This window comes from Eleutherodactylus coqui, chromosome 2 (genome assembly GCF_035609145.1).
Source record: "Eleutherodactylus coqui strain aEleCoq1 chromosome 2, aEleCoq1.hap1, whole genome shotgun sequence".
Classification (NCBI taxonomy): domain Eukaryota; kingdom Metazoa; phylum Chordata; class Amphibia; order Anura; family Eleutherodactylidae; genus Eleutherodactylus; species Eleutherodactylus coqui.
The window spans coordinates 83,932,718-83,952,819 of NC_089838.1; the positions used below are offsets into that span (position 1 = coordinate 83,932,718).

General features: G+C 48.1%; 1 protein-coding gene across 1 annotated transcript; it reads right to left on the reverse strand.

Annotated features, from left to right (window-relative positions):
• Window positions 1-872: 872 nt before the first annotated feature.
• MXD3 (MAX dimerization protein 3) lies at window positions 873-14,493 on the reverse strand. Its single transcript, XM_066591153.1, has 6 exons — window positions 14,079-14,493; window positions 10,447-10,543; window positions 7,233-7,262; window positions 4,943-5,057; window positions 2,169-2,343; window positions 873-2,081 (listed from the first exon to the last, which is right to left on the reverse strand). Exons 1-6 carry the CDS (start codon window positions 14,146-14,148, stop codon window positions 1,963-1,965), a joined length of 606 nt encoding a protein of 201 aa, XP_066447250.1. The 5' UTR covers window positions 14,149-14,493; the 3' UTR covers window positions 873-1,962.
• Window positions 14,494-20,102: the final 5,609 nt, after the last annotated feature.

A 20,102-nucleotide genomic window follows, 5' to 3' on the forward strand; every position in this document is an offset into this window, starting at 1 on the left:
GAATTAAGGTTGAGGGAGTTAATAAACTCAGAGAAGGCCGGCCACAGGATTAGAATATAGTCTATGTAACACAGCCACAAATGAGGACATTCAAACCGCATGTACTTCTGAGAAAACAACAATTTCCTCCCACTAGCCCAGGTGCAAGTTGGCATAAGTAGGGGCACATAGGCTCCCCATGGCAGTACCCCTGAGCTGGTGCTAGATCTTACTGTCAAACAGGAAGAAGTTGTGCTCCAGGATGAACTAGATAAGCTGGAGAATAAAGTCACTGTGCTGTGTGAATTGTGTCCCTCTGTCTTGGGGAGGAAAAAAAAAAGACAGCCTCACATTCCTCAGTATGAGGGATGGAGCTATATAAGGCCTCACCACCAAGGCTGGCGAGCTTGACATAGTTTGTAATTGAGACCCCCTCCAGATGTCTCAAAACGTTCCTAGGATCACAAACGTGAAAGAGGAGTGCCTCAACAAAAGGACGCAAAACTTTATCAAGATAGATACTAGAATTCTAGCAGAGACGATCAATACCCAAAACGAGCGGGCGTCCCTTGAGAGGGTTAAGACCCTTATGGATTTTAGGAATTAAAGTAAGGTCTAACTCAGCAGTAGAAGAAAAACCTATAATAGAAAGACTTGAAACCCTCCTGTGTGTTTGGAGATACTTGATTTTGACTTAATTTCATACATCTTGGTCTTATTTTGCCAATAGAAATCAATGCAGCCCAGAAAAAAAATGCAGCATTGTTATAATGTATGAGACCCTGACATAATATGGACAAACTATCCATATTGTGTTTAACTAGGACTTCGTCTTACCTGTGCGAGGGACCCAATTTTGCATGCTAGAATACAAGTTTAAATAGAAACAAGGATTGTACAGAACAAGAACCACATTTACTAAAATAGAAGTTACAATATTTAAAAAAAGGAAGAAAAAAAACAAACTTATTCTGAGGGGGGTTTCCCCTCTTTGCCCAATTGAAACACTCACAATACAAATAGTGCTTGGGCTTAGGAATGTAAGGAATCTGCTCATCTTAAATCAGGGGGTGTAATGTCCTTTCCCTACTGCTGTCAGGAATGGAGGCGTCCTTCCAGCTGAAAGCTTGTGCTAAGAGAAGATCAACTAAGGCAGCTCGATCAGGATGCGTCTCTTCTTCAACAATGCACGTAAGAGTTTGGACTTTACAATGTAATAGCAGTCATGTAAACATTAAACCTCCCAGAGATATTATTTTCTGTATTTCTTTTAAAAAAAACAAAGCATCCATTTTACTGGAACTAAAATGTGAGAGCGATGATTGTAGAGAAGCCACTGATTGAAATCTCACACCATGCTTTCTTCCTGTAGGTGCTGCAGCATAGTCCTTAGACCTTTTATGAAAAATAAAAAGTTCTAGTTGTTTACATGGCGTTTCGTTAAGTGCACGCATAACAAAGTGCTGCTCGTATGTCCAGGAGCGCCGTACAGCCAGCGCACAGCAACGTGGTGGAAGGAGCTCCAGCATCTATGTACAATAAGTTAGGTGATCAGGATGGCACTGAACATGTGAAGTGCTGGTTACTTGCTGGCCACCATCCTCCGCCGGCGCACGGAGAATTATGTCCAGATGTCACAACAGTCATGTGCGATAATAAAATAAGTATCTATAAAAGCACTGTTTAGGTTCTATACCACGACGTAGCATTCAGTTCATCCCCGCTGCTATTAGAAAGGAGGGAGGCGTCGTGGTATAGACTGGAGTTCAGGACAATAAGTTTAGGAGGGGAGAGGGAAAAAAGTCACTTTGCAAAAACCAGGCCCTCCCTTTTTCTATAAAAGGAGGCAGGTATGATGCAAATCATTTCACTCTGCTTTCATGGGAAGATCCTTGAAGGGGTTATGGCGTTTTGGGAGTTGAATATAGGCGAGTTAAGAATCTTCATAAAGCTGTTATTGCTGTTCAAGTTTTGTCATTGCAGTCATAGCCAGGCATGAGCTGGAGTAGAGTAACTGTGCTCCATGCCAGCACTAAATGAAACAAATAGATCCCCCTCATTGGCACCCAGGATGACGCCCTCCACATCTACTTCCAAATCCTCTGCAAAAAATAAAACAAAAAAAAGTTAATTAATGCTAATTTTGGATATCCACAGAATCCAACCTCATTCCTCTTGCTTGAACATACCTTGGTCTGAGTCCGAGCGCTCTGATGAGAGGGTGGAGGAGTCCAGGCTGTCCGCTCTTATGCGTTCGGTACTGCTGGAGGGTAGAAGCTGTTTTAGTCTCTGCCGCAGCCTCTGTTGCTCCGTCCTCAGCTTCTCTTTCAGATTCTTTGCTCTCAGTTCCTGATCCTCCAGTTTCTGCAGTGGATTAGAAATGGTCTTACTTCACATGTACAGTAACAAAATGGGGTTACTCTTCTCCGCCTGGATACCAAAAACCCAAACGGTTGTAAATAAACCTTCCAGTTGTACATAAAGAATTCCCACAGGGACCCAGTCCGCTACTTCCTGCTGCCCTCTCAATGCTTAGCGATTTGCACGCTGCCTTAAAGAGGATGTCGGGTCACACTAATAGTTTAATTCTCCCAATGTATGGCCAGTGCTGTGTTGGAAGTCTGATTTATTCAAGTCACACATATTCCAGCCACTGATTGACAGCTTTCTCCCTATGTATATTAGTAAAGCGAAAGCTGCCATTCAGCAGCAGGGGTAACGTGCATATCACAAATACATCCCCCACGGCACTGGCTGCACATTGCAAGGATTAAACGGAGTTTGACCAAATGACCCCATAAACGTAAATAACTTTTAGTTAGTTAGCCCCTGTGTATTTAAGGCCCATTTACACGTAATGATCATCGCTGAAAAGGCTCGCTTGTCGTTCATGTTTTTTTGAGCTTTTTAAGTGGACTGAAAATTCAGCTTATTGGTTCGCAGGCTCCCATCTAAACACTCCCTGCTCAGTGCTTCACGTAGGAGGTGAAGTACTGAGTAAGAAGCAGAGGAGAAGCCCGCGATCCAGCGCAGTCTTTCTGTGTAAACGCTCTGCATGAGCGCCGACGACCTTAGCGGTGACGTCAGCGCTCGTGCAGTCATTTGAAAGTCTGTTGGCCCGTGTAGAAGGACCATTAGTCGTAAAACGTGCCAGATTTATCATAGTTGCTCTGCTGAATTCTGTTGAATCTTCAGACTGTCAAGTGTAAGTTTAGACCATCTATTTATTGGCTTCGTTAACACAACAAATTGAGCAATTTACATGGGACTATTAATTGCTCAAAATTCGTCAAATAAAATTGAGTGCTAATCGTCCCGTGTAAATCCAAAAAAATAAAAATTTACTATTTGTTCACTTATCGTGCTAAAAAAAAGATTAAAAAAAAAAAAAAAATAGGACGCTGGATAGTAGGATTCTCGCTGGGTGTAAATGCTCCCTGCTCAGCGCTTCATATAGAAGGTAAAGCACTGACAGAGAAGCCTGTGATCCAGCGGTGTTCTCTGCCTGTCTAAATGCTCTGCATGAGTGCTAACCACAGAGTAGAGGCGCTCCAAAGGTGGAAGTGCAGGTACTCATAAGAGCCACAAAAACAAGCTGAAAGTTCAAAGAGTACCTGCAGTTTCACCTTCAGAGAGCTTCGGCTCCCTAAGCAGTTTTCGCCTCATTCTGGCAGCTAAAGACGGCCCCATATAGCGCCACATGGATCAGCTGACAAGAGCTGAAAATGGCCGACAAGCGTTCCAAAAGGTGAAAGTGCAGGTACTCTTTAAGAACTTTTAGCTTGTTTCTGTGGCTATTATAAACTGATGAGCCCAGTTTATTTATGAGGACCTAGTACCCCTACCCATCCATATTACCCCAAAAAGTAACAGACCGCTGAAATCAGCATGCCCATCACTCCTTTACGCTGCCCTCAGTGCCTACAGCATAACGTCCTTGACAAGTTCCCTTTAACCAGAAAACACATTCAGACTGCAGGTATACATTTTGAAAAAGAAACTGAACACTAAGAAAAGCTACAATGAATCAAATGCATTATGTGATGAGATGATACAAGCCATTCCATATCAAACTGCATTTGATATGGATTAACTCTGTGCACAGAGCCAACGTCTGCCAAGACCGTGGCTTGGGGTAAAGGCACACGTGGCACTTGTGCCACAGCAATTTCACTGACTGAAATCTGTTAAATATGGGGTTTTGTCTGCAGAATGTGCATGAATTTCTTCAAGCCTCAAATAAATGGGACAGTTGCAGATAAATATATCCTTTGGGTCTGATCACACATAGTGGAGAAAATCCATTGCAATTAATGAATTCTGCAGTGAAAATCCACAGCATTTCCGCAACAAATAGAGCATGGTGCAGATCTGAAAATCCGCAGCATGCCGATCATCCACTACATACTCCCCTCCCGCAAGTGAATGGGTTTGTTACAACCCAGAACACTTACATTGTACTGTATGTTGCTGCGGAATTTTGGCTCACATTCCACAATGTCTGAACTCACCATAAGGCCCCCTGTCCACGGGCATTGCGGTATCCCGCGGTGAATCTCAGCCGTGGGAGCAGGAGCCAGCAGATGGTTCTCCGCAGGTCAGCCTGTCTGAAAAGATAGGCTGACCGCGGAGAATCGGGGCAATTCGCAGCATGCTGCGAATTGCTGGCCGCGAGCGGAGAATGGCAATAATGCTACGCTAGTGGACACGGGGCCGGCGCTTTCCATAGCAGCGCTATGGAAAACTTCAGACGGCATGATTCGCCTGTGGACAGGGGGCCTAATACTATGTCCTGCCTTTTTCTCAGGCTTAACCTCTCAAAAACTGACCTCATCTTTCCACTCTCAACCAGCTCCCCTCATATCAGTATGTAAATCACCGGTGAAATCACTGCCGCGGACAGGGGGCCTTATAGACCACGATCTCCTTTTTTAATATTAGTTTTCCGTGCGCATTGACTTACTTTGATGTGCTGCCTGGCCCGATGCAGGAGGCTAAGAGTTGTGTGACGGGACGTATCCACACTTAGAGGAACTTGCTGCTTCAGTTGTTCTAGACACCTCCGCAGCTGAGCTCTCCTAGAAACAGAATTGCTGAATGAATGGCTTGTACTTCACACAAAATAGCAACATACTTAAAAAGGTTTTAAAAGGTATTCAGTCATCAGGTTCATGAAATGTGACTCAGAGCTCAACTCCAAGTCATGGAAGCGGGCTGCAACAGCTTCTCCTCGCCCGCAGTATACAGAGTGACAGCTCTCTCCCTATAAGCAGAAGGGGGGAGAGAGCTATCTATCTGCATGATGTGGGTGGGGAGAAGTCTGCACGGCCCACTTGGCTCCAAATCAAACATTATGATCATGGTGACAGAATCTCTAAGGATTTTGCCACTTGCCACATAAACCTCACTGAGTCTGCCTTCTGGGACGCGAGGATGCGGTTACATTTTAGTGAAGTGCTCACTCAGTTCTTTGTGTATCTGCCATATGCTTGGCTGGACAACATTCCCAGAAGCAGAGTCCCACTTGTTAGCGCTCCAACAATCACACATACCATAAAAGTGTATGATGGAAAATCGCTTTTATGCTATGTTCACACAGGGTAAATGCTGCAACATATCCAGGCAGAAAATCTGTAGAATTTACAGTACAAGTCATTAAGGCTTAGATTAATATCTCTCAAAAGCAAATAGTAGAACTATTCCATAATTCTGTTCAGTACAAAAACACAGTTCTTATGCCCCCTCAAACCCCTTTACTATAGCTGTATATCTTATATTACTTTGCACTTCAGATGGTGACCAATTTTGCAAATGGCTACAAGATTTTTGTTTGGTAGATGCCATTTCAAAGGCATCCACCAAACACATCAGGTAGCGAGTGTCTGGGGGCAGGCTTAGGCTGGGTTCCCACAGGGTGGAATCCCGCCGGAAATCTCGCAGTTTGGCCGCAGCAAAAAACAGCAAGATTTCCGCCGGGAAAGCTCTGCTTCAAAACCCGTGGCACTTAGCCTCCGGTTTTGGAGCGGCTTGGCCGCATGCTTTTCCGCTGCGGCCAACGCTGCCATAGAGGGAATCTGTGCAGCGGCGCAAGCTTCGCCGCGACGGACTGGCCGTCCCATGTGGACGTGATTTGACAAATCTCATCCACATGGCTGGCTAATTTCAGTTCTGCAGCGAAATTCTGGATGGATTTTCCGCGGCAAATCCGTGCTGTGTGAACCCAGCCTAATACTGACCATCAGGAGCTGAAGGGGCAACATCTGCAGTACTTTCAGGTCCTGGGACTTCTCAGTGCAGAGTGCCAAGAAAAGAAGAGTGGCATGCCCAACGCTCTATGGTATTGTGTGGTGGGGGAACAGTATGCAACTACAGGTGGTCCCCGACTTGCGAACAGGTTCCGTTCCGGGAGCCCGTTCGCAAGTCCGTTTTGTTCGCAAGTCGAACAAATGGTAGTATGGAGCGGGATCGCGGGTGGATCCCGCTCCATACAACGTCGGTTACCGGCTGTTCTTACAGCGGGCACCCGGCGGCAGCAGTTTCGACGAGCCGCGCCGCTTGTCAGAACTGTTAACACTTTAAATACCGCTCTGACAGCGGTATTTAGAGTGTTAACAGTTCCGCCGAGCGGCGCGGCTCGTCGGAACTGCTGCCGCCGGGTGCCCGCTGTAAGAACAGCCGGCACCCAACGTTCAGGGGGCCCGTACAGCGTCCCACGATGAGATCGTGGGACGCTGTGCGGTTGCTAGGCAGCCGGGGACCTCCTGAAAAGGCCCCAGGGCTGTCTATGCAGAGTGCCCATCAAGCGCACGGCTTGATAGGCGCTCTGCATAGACAGCCCTAGGGCCTTTTAGAAGGCCCCCGGTTGCCCAGCAACCGCGATCTGACCGGACAGGCTTCTATCAGGCTTGATAGAAGCCTGTCCGATCCCTGCACAGTATGATGTAATGCCATAGCATTACATCATACTGTGCAGGACAGATAGTTCGTATCTAGCGAAATTCGTAAGTCGAATGTTCGCAAGTCGGGGACTATCTGTATATCATGGAGGGGTGGGAAACTGAATATAATTATACTGTGAGGGATGCTGAGCACTTCACACAACTATTAGAATATTGTAAAAATATTATACATTTTTCAGCTTAGGAGTGCATGGCAGCGAAATGTTTGGTCCAGTGGACTACTCTAATGCTTTGAACTTGTTACATTTATTTAGGTACAGTTGGCATAACACATTAAATATTCTAGTCACTCACCGGTGTTTCTCTAGCTCATTGTGAACTGACCTGAAAGGAAGGAGGAGAAAGTTTAACTCCTACACAGAACAATATAATGATAAAGAAAACAAAAAAGAATTGTCTGAAAATATAAGATAGCATAATCTTACCATTCAGCCATTGGCTGCCATGAGAAACCGCTCTGCTGTTTACTACCATTAGCTCATTGGAACAGTGTGACTAGTAGGCTGCTTGCATAAGGGCGTATTTGATTTGCATGCAACTACCGCACGGACGATTCGCTGCTTCAGGGGGCCATAGAAAAGAATGGTCGTCCGCAGCTCCACGCACACATGCAAATTTGTACTGCGGCTCCCATGAGCGGCAGACATATTGCAGCATCTTCTATTCCAACCTGCCCGTGTGCAGGCAGCTGCAAGCAACGTCTCGCTCAGTGTAAACAGGCAGTGGCTCATCTATGAATGACTGCCTGTTTTCTATGAATGGAGGCGGAATGCAAGAGAAGATCTCCGGTACATTCCGCCTTCATTCACAGAATGACTATAGTTACTGTGTCAAAGCACGTAGCTCTAGTACCGTGTAGAAGAACTCTAGTTGTATGGCCAGTTAGACACCAATGAAAGCCCTTACTTTCAGTTTTTCAGTTGGCCGTTCTGAACAATGATTTTCACACTGTACAATCTGTGCTATTCCTACGGCAGCCGTTGGACCGGGGTCTATTGCCGAAAGTTCTTATTTTTATACAAATAAAAATTTGAATGTTATTTTTGCATGCGCTGGACCATTTCCATATTTTTGAATGTTACCCTGGTCTGAACCAGCATTTATCCTTGCACTGCAGCATATGGGATGCTGGACTGTTGACTTAAGTGTTTGTCCCATGGTGAGCGATCGTGTCTCCACTTTACATAGCTGTCAGCTGAATCTGTGTATAACTACCTGCTATACCACCTGATGCCCCGGTCATACACACGCACTCAGCTGATCGCCCCCTAAAGACAAAAGGATTGGGTATCTTTCGCCCAACAGCTGCCATCAAAAGAAAATTGGTCCACCATAATACACATTAAATGGTTGGTTGAAATTGGCAGGTTTGGTCAGCTTCGTACTATAAACTACATTTCTGCGCCTTCACAAATGATGCTGAGGAGTTAAATATGAAGGATTTAGCAATTGTTGCATTCAGAACAATGAATGGTGGATACTAAGGCTTGTATGACAGATATGTGATGTGAAGTCGGGCACGTTTCTAAAAGTGGGTGGGGCTATGTGAAGGGGTGTGGCCTAGCAGGCCTGACAGATTTCCTATCATTTACACCAGAAGCTGCCGTTCATTATAACCGAAACCTCCGCCAGCTCCTAGCTTTCTGTCTGGTGCAGAAGGTGCCACTAGATGTGACAAGTTTATCAAGAGGCTTGTACTTCCTAATACTTTGGTGGCACTTCTGCGCTGACACACACTGTACTTGGAGCGGCATATGAAACACCAGTCTACATACATGTGCACCAATGTACTGCTCTGAGATTTCACAACTGACAGATGTCTAAGCCAGGTCCACATTCTGTATCAGTCACTAAACTCCATGATGAAAACACGTTTGCTTTACTCATCCTTTATATGATGGGCAAGAGCTTATATCAATATGCACCATTGTTTTCTGTAATGCCAACAATGCAGCTTGTGATGTACACGACATCAAGGCCAAGTGTTCATCTCAAACCCCGGAGAATGCCATAACATGGGAAGTAACAGTCCATTAGAAAATGAGCAGACCTGAAATTGGTGCACAGTCCAAACACGTCTGCCACCAATCCATCAGCCTACAGCTGCTATCAAAATTAGCCAACCTCCATTGTAAATTGGGTTTGTTCCGCCCACGGGGGAATCCAACCTTGTCCATGGCAGAGGACACTGCGGGTCTTCTATCTTCTCCACACTGATGTGTGTGGATTCAATTGCGGACGGGCCGCAGATCAGACGACTTCCATTGACTTCCATAGAAGCCGTCCATGCGGGATCCACACTGAAACGGAGCATCCTGCAATCTTTTTTCTGGACCAAGAGGTCCGCAAATCAAATCTGCGTGCTTTAATTCAGATGCGGACGCCCATGTATCCCTATGGGCGGCTTGATTTACGATCTTCCGTGCAGGTGACCAGCGTGGATTCCGCACATCAGATCCACCCGGGGGAAATTGGGCCTTATTCCAACCCTTCCATGACAAGCATCTTTAGTTCTTAGTAGAGCACTTCTTGCTGTTATGACCTGCTGCAAACATGATGCATAGTCAGACAGCAGCTTCTTACAGCCTACCTGAGAAATCTTAGACCATTGCTCACGTGTAACGACCTCCAGTTCGCCAATATTATTGGATTTGCGTACTGCATCTGCCTTCCTCACATCCCACCAAAGATTTCCTAAGGGGCTTAAGTCAGATGATTTTGACGACCACTCCTGAATCTTTACCTTCTATAGTCACCTAAATAAACTACAGGTCAGGAGGATGAGCTGTGATCTCCTCTATTATAATTGTGACAGGAGCTGTGTGATCATCATCAGGGACTATGATAGGAGTGTCTGTGTCCCCCTGGTACGGTCCATTTAACAGCATCACAAACTGAGAATATGACTAGAAAATAATCCATAACTCCAAGCAGATCGGAACAGATCAGAAATGAGATCACATGACCATCTGAAGAAAGAGGCCGGGAGATTCAAAAAAAGAACGAACCGACCAAGGTAACTCTAGCTGACTAATAAATACTGGGGGGGGGGGGGGGGGGGTAATAGCAAATTAAGGGAAAAGAATAAAAGTGGAAAAAAAATGTATCACCAAAGCAACCCTTTAAAAGTGGCATTGTGTGTAGAATTTGGAGCAACCACTTGTATAAAGCCGGTTTCACATCTGCGTCAGAACCTCCGACCACAGGTTCCATCGCAGATCCAGCTAAAAATACTGGAGGAAAAAAAAAAAAAAAAGAGTCAGGCAGCCGAGTGGAAAGCGGGCGGACCCCATTAAAGTTAATGGGGTCTGTCCAGCGCGGATTCATTTGGTCGTGGGGATTCCCCTTTCTTGCTCCGCAAACAAACATGTAAAACCACCCTACGTCTGGTGAGCTACTGAAAATTGTTCTTGTTTTGCAAGTTTGTTAATTTGGCAATTAAATCTAATTAGTGATGAGGGTAAAAAATTTTGACTGCAGCTCTAGTTTAGCGGTAGCTGGCACTTACCTAACACTGTCCGGGTTGCTGGTGGTCCGCTGTCGTTTCCTCCTACCGGGTGTAGCGGCGTCACAGGGCAGTATAGAAGCGTAACCGTGTTCTGCTTCTGTAATGAAAGGAACTGTCACCCGCGTTCTCAACAGCCCGCTTATACAGGCACCGTAACGGGCGGCGGTGGTTGGACACAGGTAGGTGGCCACACTCGGATAATATCTAAACATATCACATAATGTTCAGTATATAGGTGAGCACAATGGGGGAGGGTTATTATACCCTTGAGGCTTGTTTGTGTTACTTCATCCTCCCCTACCAAGGGCCATAAGATTTTATTTTTTCTGTCGAGAGAGCCATAGGAGGGTTTAAAGGGAAAATAATTAAATTAGCCTTGTGTTGTCACATTCAATACCAACTGAACTTTGACTCTTCAGCCAGCAGTGCTTAGTAAGGTCTTGTTTGTCTATACTGAAGTGTATTGTGCCTTGGGGTCCTCTTAGTACAACCTACCACAAGTGGTGTGTAATACTGGACCACACTGACAAGCCTGGAGGCCTTCACCACGCTTACAGCTGCCATGGCAACCGTTTAGCTTGCCATGATCGCAAGTTGGGGGATTAGAAAAATCAGGTGACAGAGGGAGCTCCCTCCCTTTGTCTAAACACTTGGATGCCATGGTCAATGCCAACGATGGCATCTAAGGGGTTAGACCAGCAGGAATCAAAGTCATCTCTGATCCCAGCCCGTAGGCAGGTGTCAACAGCCAGCACTCTTCATACATGAAAAATATTGCAATTTTTGGGACTTTTAGAAATGCGGCTATACTATGTTTATTTTTATCGTGTTGATTTTTTTTTTTTGTTACGTGAAAACTAGGCAGGATTCCCCACAATATACTGTAATACTTAAGTACTGCAGTATACTATACTTTTATAGACAGCACATTAAGTAGGCTGAGAGCCATGGCAGGTCTGGAAGCCTTCATAAGGCTCAGGCTGCCATGGCAAGCCGTTGGCACTCTGTGAGCGCCTCTCCCCCTTGGCCAGCTGCTTACAGGGCACAACCTGAATCTGAGCTCGAACAGCAGCCAGTGTATGTGGAGTGAGCGCAGCCCATAAAACCCAGAGCTTATTTTTTCAGTTACATAGCTATACGAGAGCGCATTTTTTTGCAGGAGTTGTATAAAACGGTCTAAGTGGGGTCAAAATGAAAACAGAGCAGTGGTGCCATTTTTGGAGGGCTCTGTTTGGCAGTGCAGTAAAAGTGACGCTCTCGTTATTCTGTGGTCAGTAAGGTTATGGCGGTACCATATATATATTTGTAGTAGCACTACATTTAAAAATAAAAAAAAAACAAACAGAATTGGGTATTGCCATTTTTTGATCCCCAACACTTTTTTTTTTATTTATCTGCTAATTGGGGTTGTGCGAGGCTTTTCCTTGAGAGCTGACCTGCAGTTTTTATTGGTAATAGAGATGAGCGAGTATACTCGCTAAGGCACATTACTCGAGCGAGTAGTGCCTTAGCCGAGTATCTCCCCGCTCGTCTCTAAAGATTCGGGCTGCCGGCGCGGGTGACAGGTGAGTTGCGGCAGGGAGCGGGGGGAATCTCCCCTCCGTTCCTTCCCGCTCTCCCCCGCCGCCGGCAGCCAAATCTTTAGAGACGAGCGGGGAGATACTTGGCTAAGGCACTACTCGCTCGAGTAGTTAGCCTTAGATGGTATGCTCGCTCATCTCTAATTGGTACCCTTTTGGACTCCATACGACTGAGCACCTTTAATTCAATCCTTTCCTGGAGTCGGGGGTGACCAATAAGTGCACGGCCGGCATTGTGTATTATGGTTTTCTACATAATGCTGTTGCCCCTGAAGCAGTAATGTGATCTTTTACTAACCTGGACTTTCTAGAAATAGCAATTTTTAATTTTTTTTTGTTTATGCAAAGACTGGAATTTATTTATTTATGTTTTGCAGCTTACATGTTTTTCCACTAAATTAGGCCGCCTGCAGACGGGCGGGTCGGATCCGGCGGCGAGAATTCTCGCCGCGGGACCAGACCCGAGCGCCTGCAGGGAGGAGCGCGTACTCACCCGCGCCTGGCGGCCCTGGCTCTTTCATGTGCCGGCTGACGGGCAGCCGGCGCATTCGCAGACCGGAGCCGGCGGCCGGGTGAGTAACGTTTCTGTGCGAGGCTCTGTGAGCCCCGCACAGAAATAGGGCATGCCGCGGTTTGTTTGCCGCGCGGCCAAACCGCGGCCGTCTGCATAGGAGTGCATATTGTAATTCACTCCTATGCAGGCTTTTAGTGGCGGAAATCCCGCGGCGGGATTTCCGCCCGTCTGCAGGCGGCCTTAAACATCCTTCCCCTTGTTTTGTTTATACCCCCATAGGGACTTAAACGTGTGGTCATTTATACAGTATACTGCATAAGGCGGGCTGCACACCACCGGATTTGTATTGCGTCCGCCTCCGGGTTTGCAGCAAACACAGTTTGTGGCATGCAATAGAAAAGCACTTTTCTTGCACACCAGTGGAACACAACTGCGTTTTTCTGCTAGCGGAGGAAACATCGCAGCATGCTGTATTTTAGTGCGGCGTCCACACGGACGGTTTCCACTGAAGTCAGAGGAAGCCGTCCAACCTGCAGCCCCCCGCAATTAACATTCCGGCCAGGTTGCAGATTCCGCGCCATCGCCAGGTGACGGTATTGTAAAATTTGTACTGCGCATGTCTGACGGCTCACCGGATGAACCATCTGCAGTACACAGGAAAGAAGACCACAGGTATGCGGGGGCATCGGCCGGGCGCAGGGTCGGATCCCGCATGTAGCGTCCCACCCAGTCCTGTGCCCCCGGCCTTATACTGTATTCCATTAAAGATGGGCCACGGGCAGTTCTTACAGGGGTGGCACCAGATGACAAGTCATGGCCCTCTCTACAGGATGGAGGATGACTGATCGCTGGGGGTCTCACCGCTGGAGGACACGACTGGACACCTCTGATGCCGGTAACGGCCCCCATGACGGTTCTAAAGGCTAAGTGTACGTTCATACAGAGCAGAAAATAATGCGGATTTTCAGCACCAGTCTGCACCATTGGCGAGGATTGTAACGCGGATCAGCAGCAGATTTCACCCTTTCAAACGAGTGATTTCAAAAAATCTGCCCCAATTTCCAGAACGTATAAAAATACCCCAAATCTAGATTTTAGAAATTAAGCCTGTATACATTTGGGAACTGACAGGAAAAAACATGGCAGTACTTGTAGGTCAGTGCCAACCCATTGCCCCACTTGTGCCCGATTGGCCTATCTATGCATCATGTGACCACAGGTAAATTATTTACACCCCCCTTATAATGACATAACCTGGGCCAACAGACGGACGTGTGCCAGTCATCAGACGGGTGACATCCAATGCAGGGAGGCGGCACACAATGGGGGCTGCTGGAGGGAGGAGGGTGATGATGGGGGGTGAGGGGCTGTATGCCGCCGGGCAGGGGGTTACTATGGGGACATGGAGGGCCCTGCCACAACAGGTGTTGCCTGAGGAGGGCGGATGGGGCACACAAAGAGCAGAGCGCCCCCCTCCTCTGCACGGTGCAGTGGCAGCGGGGAGGTAAACACGGGGGGAGGGGTGCGGCGGCTCTTACCTCTCTCCCTCCTCTCCACGTACTCGGCCGCCTGCAGCAGGACCTGCAGGTTGGTGGGCAGCGGCTCCATGGCTGGCAGTGCTGTCACCTCTCCGTGTCACCTGCGGGCCTGCCCAGCTTCCTGCTGCACCCCGCTCTCCCTCAGTGTAGCCGCCGGGCCTGCGAGCGGACGGCCGGCCAGGAGACTCTGTTTTCCTACACAATGTAACTAAGACTGAGCAGTCAGCTGACCCGCCCCGGCCACGCCCACCACACACACCCGCTCCAGCTGTGCCCCCGCCTCACGCCCGCCGCCTGTGCCCGCGGTGCCCGGGCGGTGTACCCGGTGGTGCCCGCACAGTACTCGGGCCTACTGCCGCTTTGTTCGGTGTTTACACCGCAGGACTCGGTTATCACGGAGCTTCCTGAAACGGGCGGAGAGTCCGGTGCGCTGACGGTGATTGGCGGAGGCCGCGATGGGCGGGGCTCGGCCTGTGACGTCAGCCGCGATGGCAACAGACTCGGGCGGGAACAGAGGGGCTTTCAAATTTCAAAATCCTCTGTGAGGATGGAGAGCCCTGGTCCCCGTGTGTGAGGAGAGCGGCAGAGCCCTGTGCCAGCTCCTGCCCTCAGTACCCATCCCGTGCCTATTCTGGCCTCTATACCTCCTCTGTGCCCGCTGCTGGCCTCTATAACCACCCTGTGTCCACTCCTCACCCCTGTATAGCTTCCCTCTCCCTGCCCTCTCTAGAACCCCCCCCCCCGTGCCTGGTTTTGGCCTCTATACCCACCCTGTGCCCACTCCTCACCCCTGTGCCCTCTCTAGACCCATCCTGTGCCCATTAGCCCACCTAGGTTGGGTTTACACGGGACCAATAGCTTTGCAATAAGTGCAGATAGCCATTAGAGTGCCGTGTTACCATATAAAGAAGGGTTGGTGCGTTTCTGAAGCAGACGGTGGCGGCCGGGTAGTTTTCCAGACCTTCTAGGGATAGGAGGATTTCCAACAGTCCGGGTGCAGAGTAGGGGATACTGGTTGAAGTGGGCAGGACTGGCACTGCAATCGGAGACCTCTGTAAGACCGGTCTCACACAAACAGATTTGAATTGCGGATTCCGCGAGCGTTTGATTCGTGGTAATATGCAGACCAATCAAATGCGTTGAATTACATAGTTCCACTCCCTGCGGCATATGTTGGCGCTATACAAATAAAGATCAGTATTTTGGAATGGCGTACTCCGCTCCCGGAAAATAGAAGGCAGCATGTTCCATTTTACCATGGATATCCGGGACAGAGCCCATTCTCTATGGGCGCAGATATACCAGACTACCAGAACTCTCAGACTCCCCCACTCACAGAGTTGGTAATACCCTCAGTCTAATTTTCCTCCGCCTCTGCTCCCCATTTCACCAACTCCCCCTCTTGGATCACAACCTCCTCTCCATCAGGCACCCCAGCATCTCCCCAGACCTTCCCACCTATAGGAACCTCCAGACTGTCCACACCCAACCGGTCACTGACACCTTACAGTCTTCCCTGTCCCCATCTCTCTCACGTCCCAAACACATTTCATGCGGCGGTGCTCTAGCTGTGCTGAACGGCTGTAGAGAAGGTCAAAGCTGCCCGCGGACTTCCAACACTTCACATTTATGCTCAAAACCTACAACCTCGCCCTCCACCATGCCAAGCAAGTTTATTTCACCTCCCTCATTTCCTCACTATCCCACAACCCCAAACACTTTGACACCTTCCACTCCCTCAACCCCAAAGAACAGGCTACTGTGCCGGATATCTGCTGGAAAGCTAGCCACCCATTACAAAGGAGGGGGGGAAAAAACACGCAAATATCCGAAAATAAATCTCCACACACTACACGAGTGGCTCCGATCCCGCTCTCTTCAGCACTGCATCCATCACTCATTCTGTACTCTAACGACCAAGGAAGAAGTCTCCAGACTCCTTTCAGCTGCTCGCCCCCTCACCTGCGCCAGTGATCCCCTACCCTCACCTTCTCCGGTCCCTTTCCCCAGCTGTCATTCCCCACCTCACCGCCATCTGCAACCTCTCCCTGACCTCTGGCATTTTCCCCTCATTCAAATATTTAATCATATGCCCTCTGCTAAAGAAACCGACCCTTGACTCGACCGACGTTGCCAACTACCGATCCAGCTCAACTATCCACTTCATCACCAAACTTTTAGAACGCCTGGTCTATTCCCGTCATACACTCTGATAACGCTCTCCTCAACCTCCTCCAGTCCGGCTTTTGCCCCCCTGCATTCAACCAAAACTGCCCTTACAAAAGTATCAAACAAATTCCTGACAGCCAAGTCTAGGGGCAACTACTCCCTACTAATCCTCCTTGACCTGGCCGCTGCATTTGACACTGTTGACAATCACCACCTCCTCACTATGCTCCGCTCTATCAGCCTGAAGGGCACTGCTCTCTCCCGGTTCTCCTCCCTCTGACCACTCATTCAGTGTCTTTTGCTGGCTCTATCTTCTCTCCATTCCCTGTTGCTGTAGGGGTCCCCCAGGGCTCAGTCCTTGGGCCCCTCTTCTCTATGTACACAGCCCCAATCAGTTGAACCACTTGCAGATTTGGCCTCCGATTACCATCTCTACACTGACACCCAGCTATACATCTCTTCCTGTGACAGCTCAGCATCATTCCTCCAAAATATCACTGTCTGCTGTCTCTACTAGGTCCTCCCTTTTTCTGGCTTAACCTCTCAAAAACTGACCTCATCTTTCAACTCTCAGCCAGCCCCCCTCATCAGTATCTGGCATCATCATAACCTCCCAGACAGCACACCTGCTGCTTAGGGGGTCACATTGGACTCAGGCCTCCCCTTTAAGCCCCCTGGACATTTGTGGCTTCTTGCTTTTATAGTATATCCCTTCTCCTCCTCTCCTCTCCCCCCCCCCCAACCCACATCCACCAACAATAGACTTGCTCCTTTTAGGCTACCTCCACACGGCCAAGCATGATATCAGGCTGAGGAGCTCAGCCCAAAAATCACGCTCCCCAACATGCATTTTCACATCACACATGCCTCCCATCACTCCAGTAAGACCTCATGTCCACGGGGAAAAGAATTAATCCGCGCCCCATAGGAATGCGTTGACCACCTGCGGATGGTCAATAAAAGTGAATTAAAAATTTCTGGAGCATGAATTAAAAAAATATATATAAAAGAGTGTGTGTGGGGGGGGGGGGGGGGGTAGAGGGGAACATGCTCCATTTAGTTGCAGGTCTTCTGCAGAGACGGCTCCCACAGGCTTCTATTGAAGCCAACGGAAGCTGTCTGGATCCGCAGGAGACCTGTGCCTGAATTAAACTCATCTGCTCCGGGTGATGCAGATCTTCCTTCCTTCACGGCAGGAACTTTCTTCGGCCCGGCGGATGTTCCCGGCCTGCAGCTGACGTGCCGAGCACATCCGCCGGGCCGAAGAAAGAAGATCCTGCCGCAAAGGGAAGACCTGCACGGTCCGCAGCAGGTGAGTTTATTCTTATTTTAATGCCTCATGTCCGCGGGGCAGGAGGGACCCGCTATGGATTCTCCATAGAGAATCTATAGCGGGCCTAATTTTCCCCGTGGACATGAGGCCTTAGACAGCAATCCTCCGGTGTGGCTTTCATTGACATTTGCGTTAAAAAAAAAAAAGTTGCGATATTGAACGAAACAAGTGAACTTTTCCTCAACGACAACTTAACAAGCCAACTATGATGTTTATGGCCCCTGAACAAGAAGTGACCAATTCTCAGTAATCATTGGCTCACGCTTTAGACTGAACAATTATAACTCTCATTTGAGCAATTGTTCCGTCTGACTGCATTACAATCCTGTGCCCACAATGCAACATCCTGTTCATATGGAAATGCCAATGCCTTATTGTTCTAAATATACTGGGAACTACTGAAAATCCTTCGTCAGGGTGGGCTTTTAAATAGGGTTGTTTGATTTAGGGCTAATGCCCACGGCCAGATTTCTGCTACATTTTACGTGGCGGAAATCCGTTGCATTATGCCGCAGCTATTGGGTTCTATTAAACCTAATAGCTCAACGTCCGCACTGCAGCATTCTATTGCGGAATTCTGCAGCGTGAAAGAAACGCAGCATGCTCTAATTGGGGTTAGTCTAGCAGGGCATGGAAGGTGGATCCAGTAAGGCCAGGCTCACATGATTGTTGGTATAGCGTATTCCACACACAATACTCTGTACCAATCTTCCATAGGCACCCATGGTGCTACTCACACGAAGTGCATTAAAATGGCAGGCAAGGAGAAAAAAAAAAAAAGTGTTCCAATCTTTGTGCATATTATACGTGCATACACGCCAAGATAGCACATGGCGATTGGTGGAGCACAGCAAGTAAACCACATCATTGCACACTTTCTGCGTGCCACGTCTGCCTCTTGTAGGCAGCATGCCACAAGTTACAGCAGTCTGAATCTGACCATAGGGAAGTGGCACCGGCCAGACAAGCTATGAGTATAGTTTGTGTACCTCAGCTGCTCAGTTTATTGAGCCAGCCAATGAGCAGCTACTGACAGGTTAAGCTTCCATGCAGTCTGCTCATGGGGTGAGCCAGCTAGTAGCTCCTGTGTGGTGTACTAGCAGCACAGCCACTGGTGTTACTGCTGCAGAGCAGGAACCGGGCGGCAGAGACCCATTAAGGGAGGGACACTTGCTGTGCTCTGTTGGAGAATGACATGGCTCCTACCCAGACTCTAAATATGCTGTACTCTGATAGCCAGAGCTGGGAGGGGAGGAGAGGCGTGTTCTCCATTAGAGTGCAGTAAGCAGCCCACTTTTAGGGGGGGGGGGGGGGGGGCAGAGAGCAGAGTAGGATAAACCTCCTTGCCAGGGCTGTTCAGGCTGATGCTATAGGGTGGGTGCAGCTGTTGAAAAAGGTAGTGTATGGAAGTGAGTGCAATATACTTTGAAGACCTCCAGAGTGTGATGAACAATCAGCTGTGGGGAGCATTGAATGGAGCAGCCCTTTAAATTTAAAGTGAACTTTTTTAGATCCCTTAAAAAGGAGTTTTCCAGGGAAAGTAGTACATAGTTGAACAGCTGGGGTCCTCCTGCTGAGAACCACATCCTATCCACTGATCAGGCACCCGCTGTCAGTGCCACTATACAAAGGGGTATGGACCAGAAGCACTTATATCTGACCCCCATGTAGTGGCCAGCTCTTGTAACTGCAGACAGTCGTACTTGAATTCACAAAATAACTGTCCGCTTCACAGGGGTCAGAGCTAGCTGCTTTCGCTCCATACACCTGTGTGTTGTGGCACTGACTGTAGAAACTCGATCAGCTGATCAAGCTGTAGATCCCAGCCAAACAGGTATTGCTGACGCTGACACACACACACACACACACACACACACACACACACACACACACACACACCTTGAAGAAGGTCTACTCCTATTCCTGTAGATCAGGGACTGTCAGATCTTGATATGTTAAAGTGCATCCTCATTACAAGTTATGTATAAGATGCAAGATCTACACCAAAGTTGTCTGATTATTTTATCAAATGCTAGAATGAAAAAAAATGACAGATATATACTCAAGTGTCCCAACAGGCAATATTGCCAGGCATCTGTCTGAACACAGTATATTCTGCTCTTGGATGCTGTAATTAGCATTGATTGCAGTATACAAAATTAACAGATGGCATCTTGAGTACTACCATAAATCGCAGGACTGAGCAGTGTTACTTCCTGATACACCACCACTGGTAGATGGGAATGTTAAAGGGATTCCCGGTTGTAAACTAATTGATCACATCAATAATAGACTGGTCACTTAGAATCTCTTCTGATCAGCAGTTTTCTGGGTTGGTGTGCTTGTGCACTGAGCAGATTTCTGCAGGAATCAGACATCTTTGTTCCCCCTGCACTGGCCAGGCTTTGTATTTCAGCCATTTAAGTGAATAGGTGCAATACCAAGCATGTCCACTACAGTGGATATAGAGTTCTCTACCTCCTGCAGGAAGCAGCTCCATGCATGAGCACACTGGCCCAGAA

Excerpts from the sequence above, each read along its gene's own strand:
- MXD3 (XM_066591153.1), bottom strand. The coding sequence starts at position 14,148 with ATGGAGCCGCTGCCCACCAACCTGCAGGTCCTGCTGCAGGCGGCCGAG. Across the intron at positions 7,263-10,446 it reads AGCAACCCGGACAGTGTTAG|GTCAGTTCACAATGAGCTAG; the intron begins GTAAGTGCCAGC and ends CCTTCCTTTCAG. Across the intron at positions 2,082-2,168 it reads GCGCTCGGACTCAGACCAAG|AGGATTTGGAAGTAGATGTG; the intron begins GTATGTTCAAGC and ends TATTTTTTGCAG.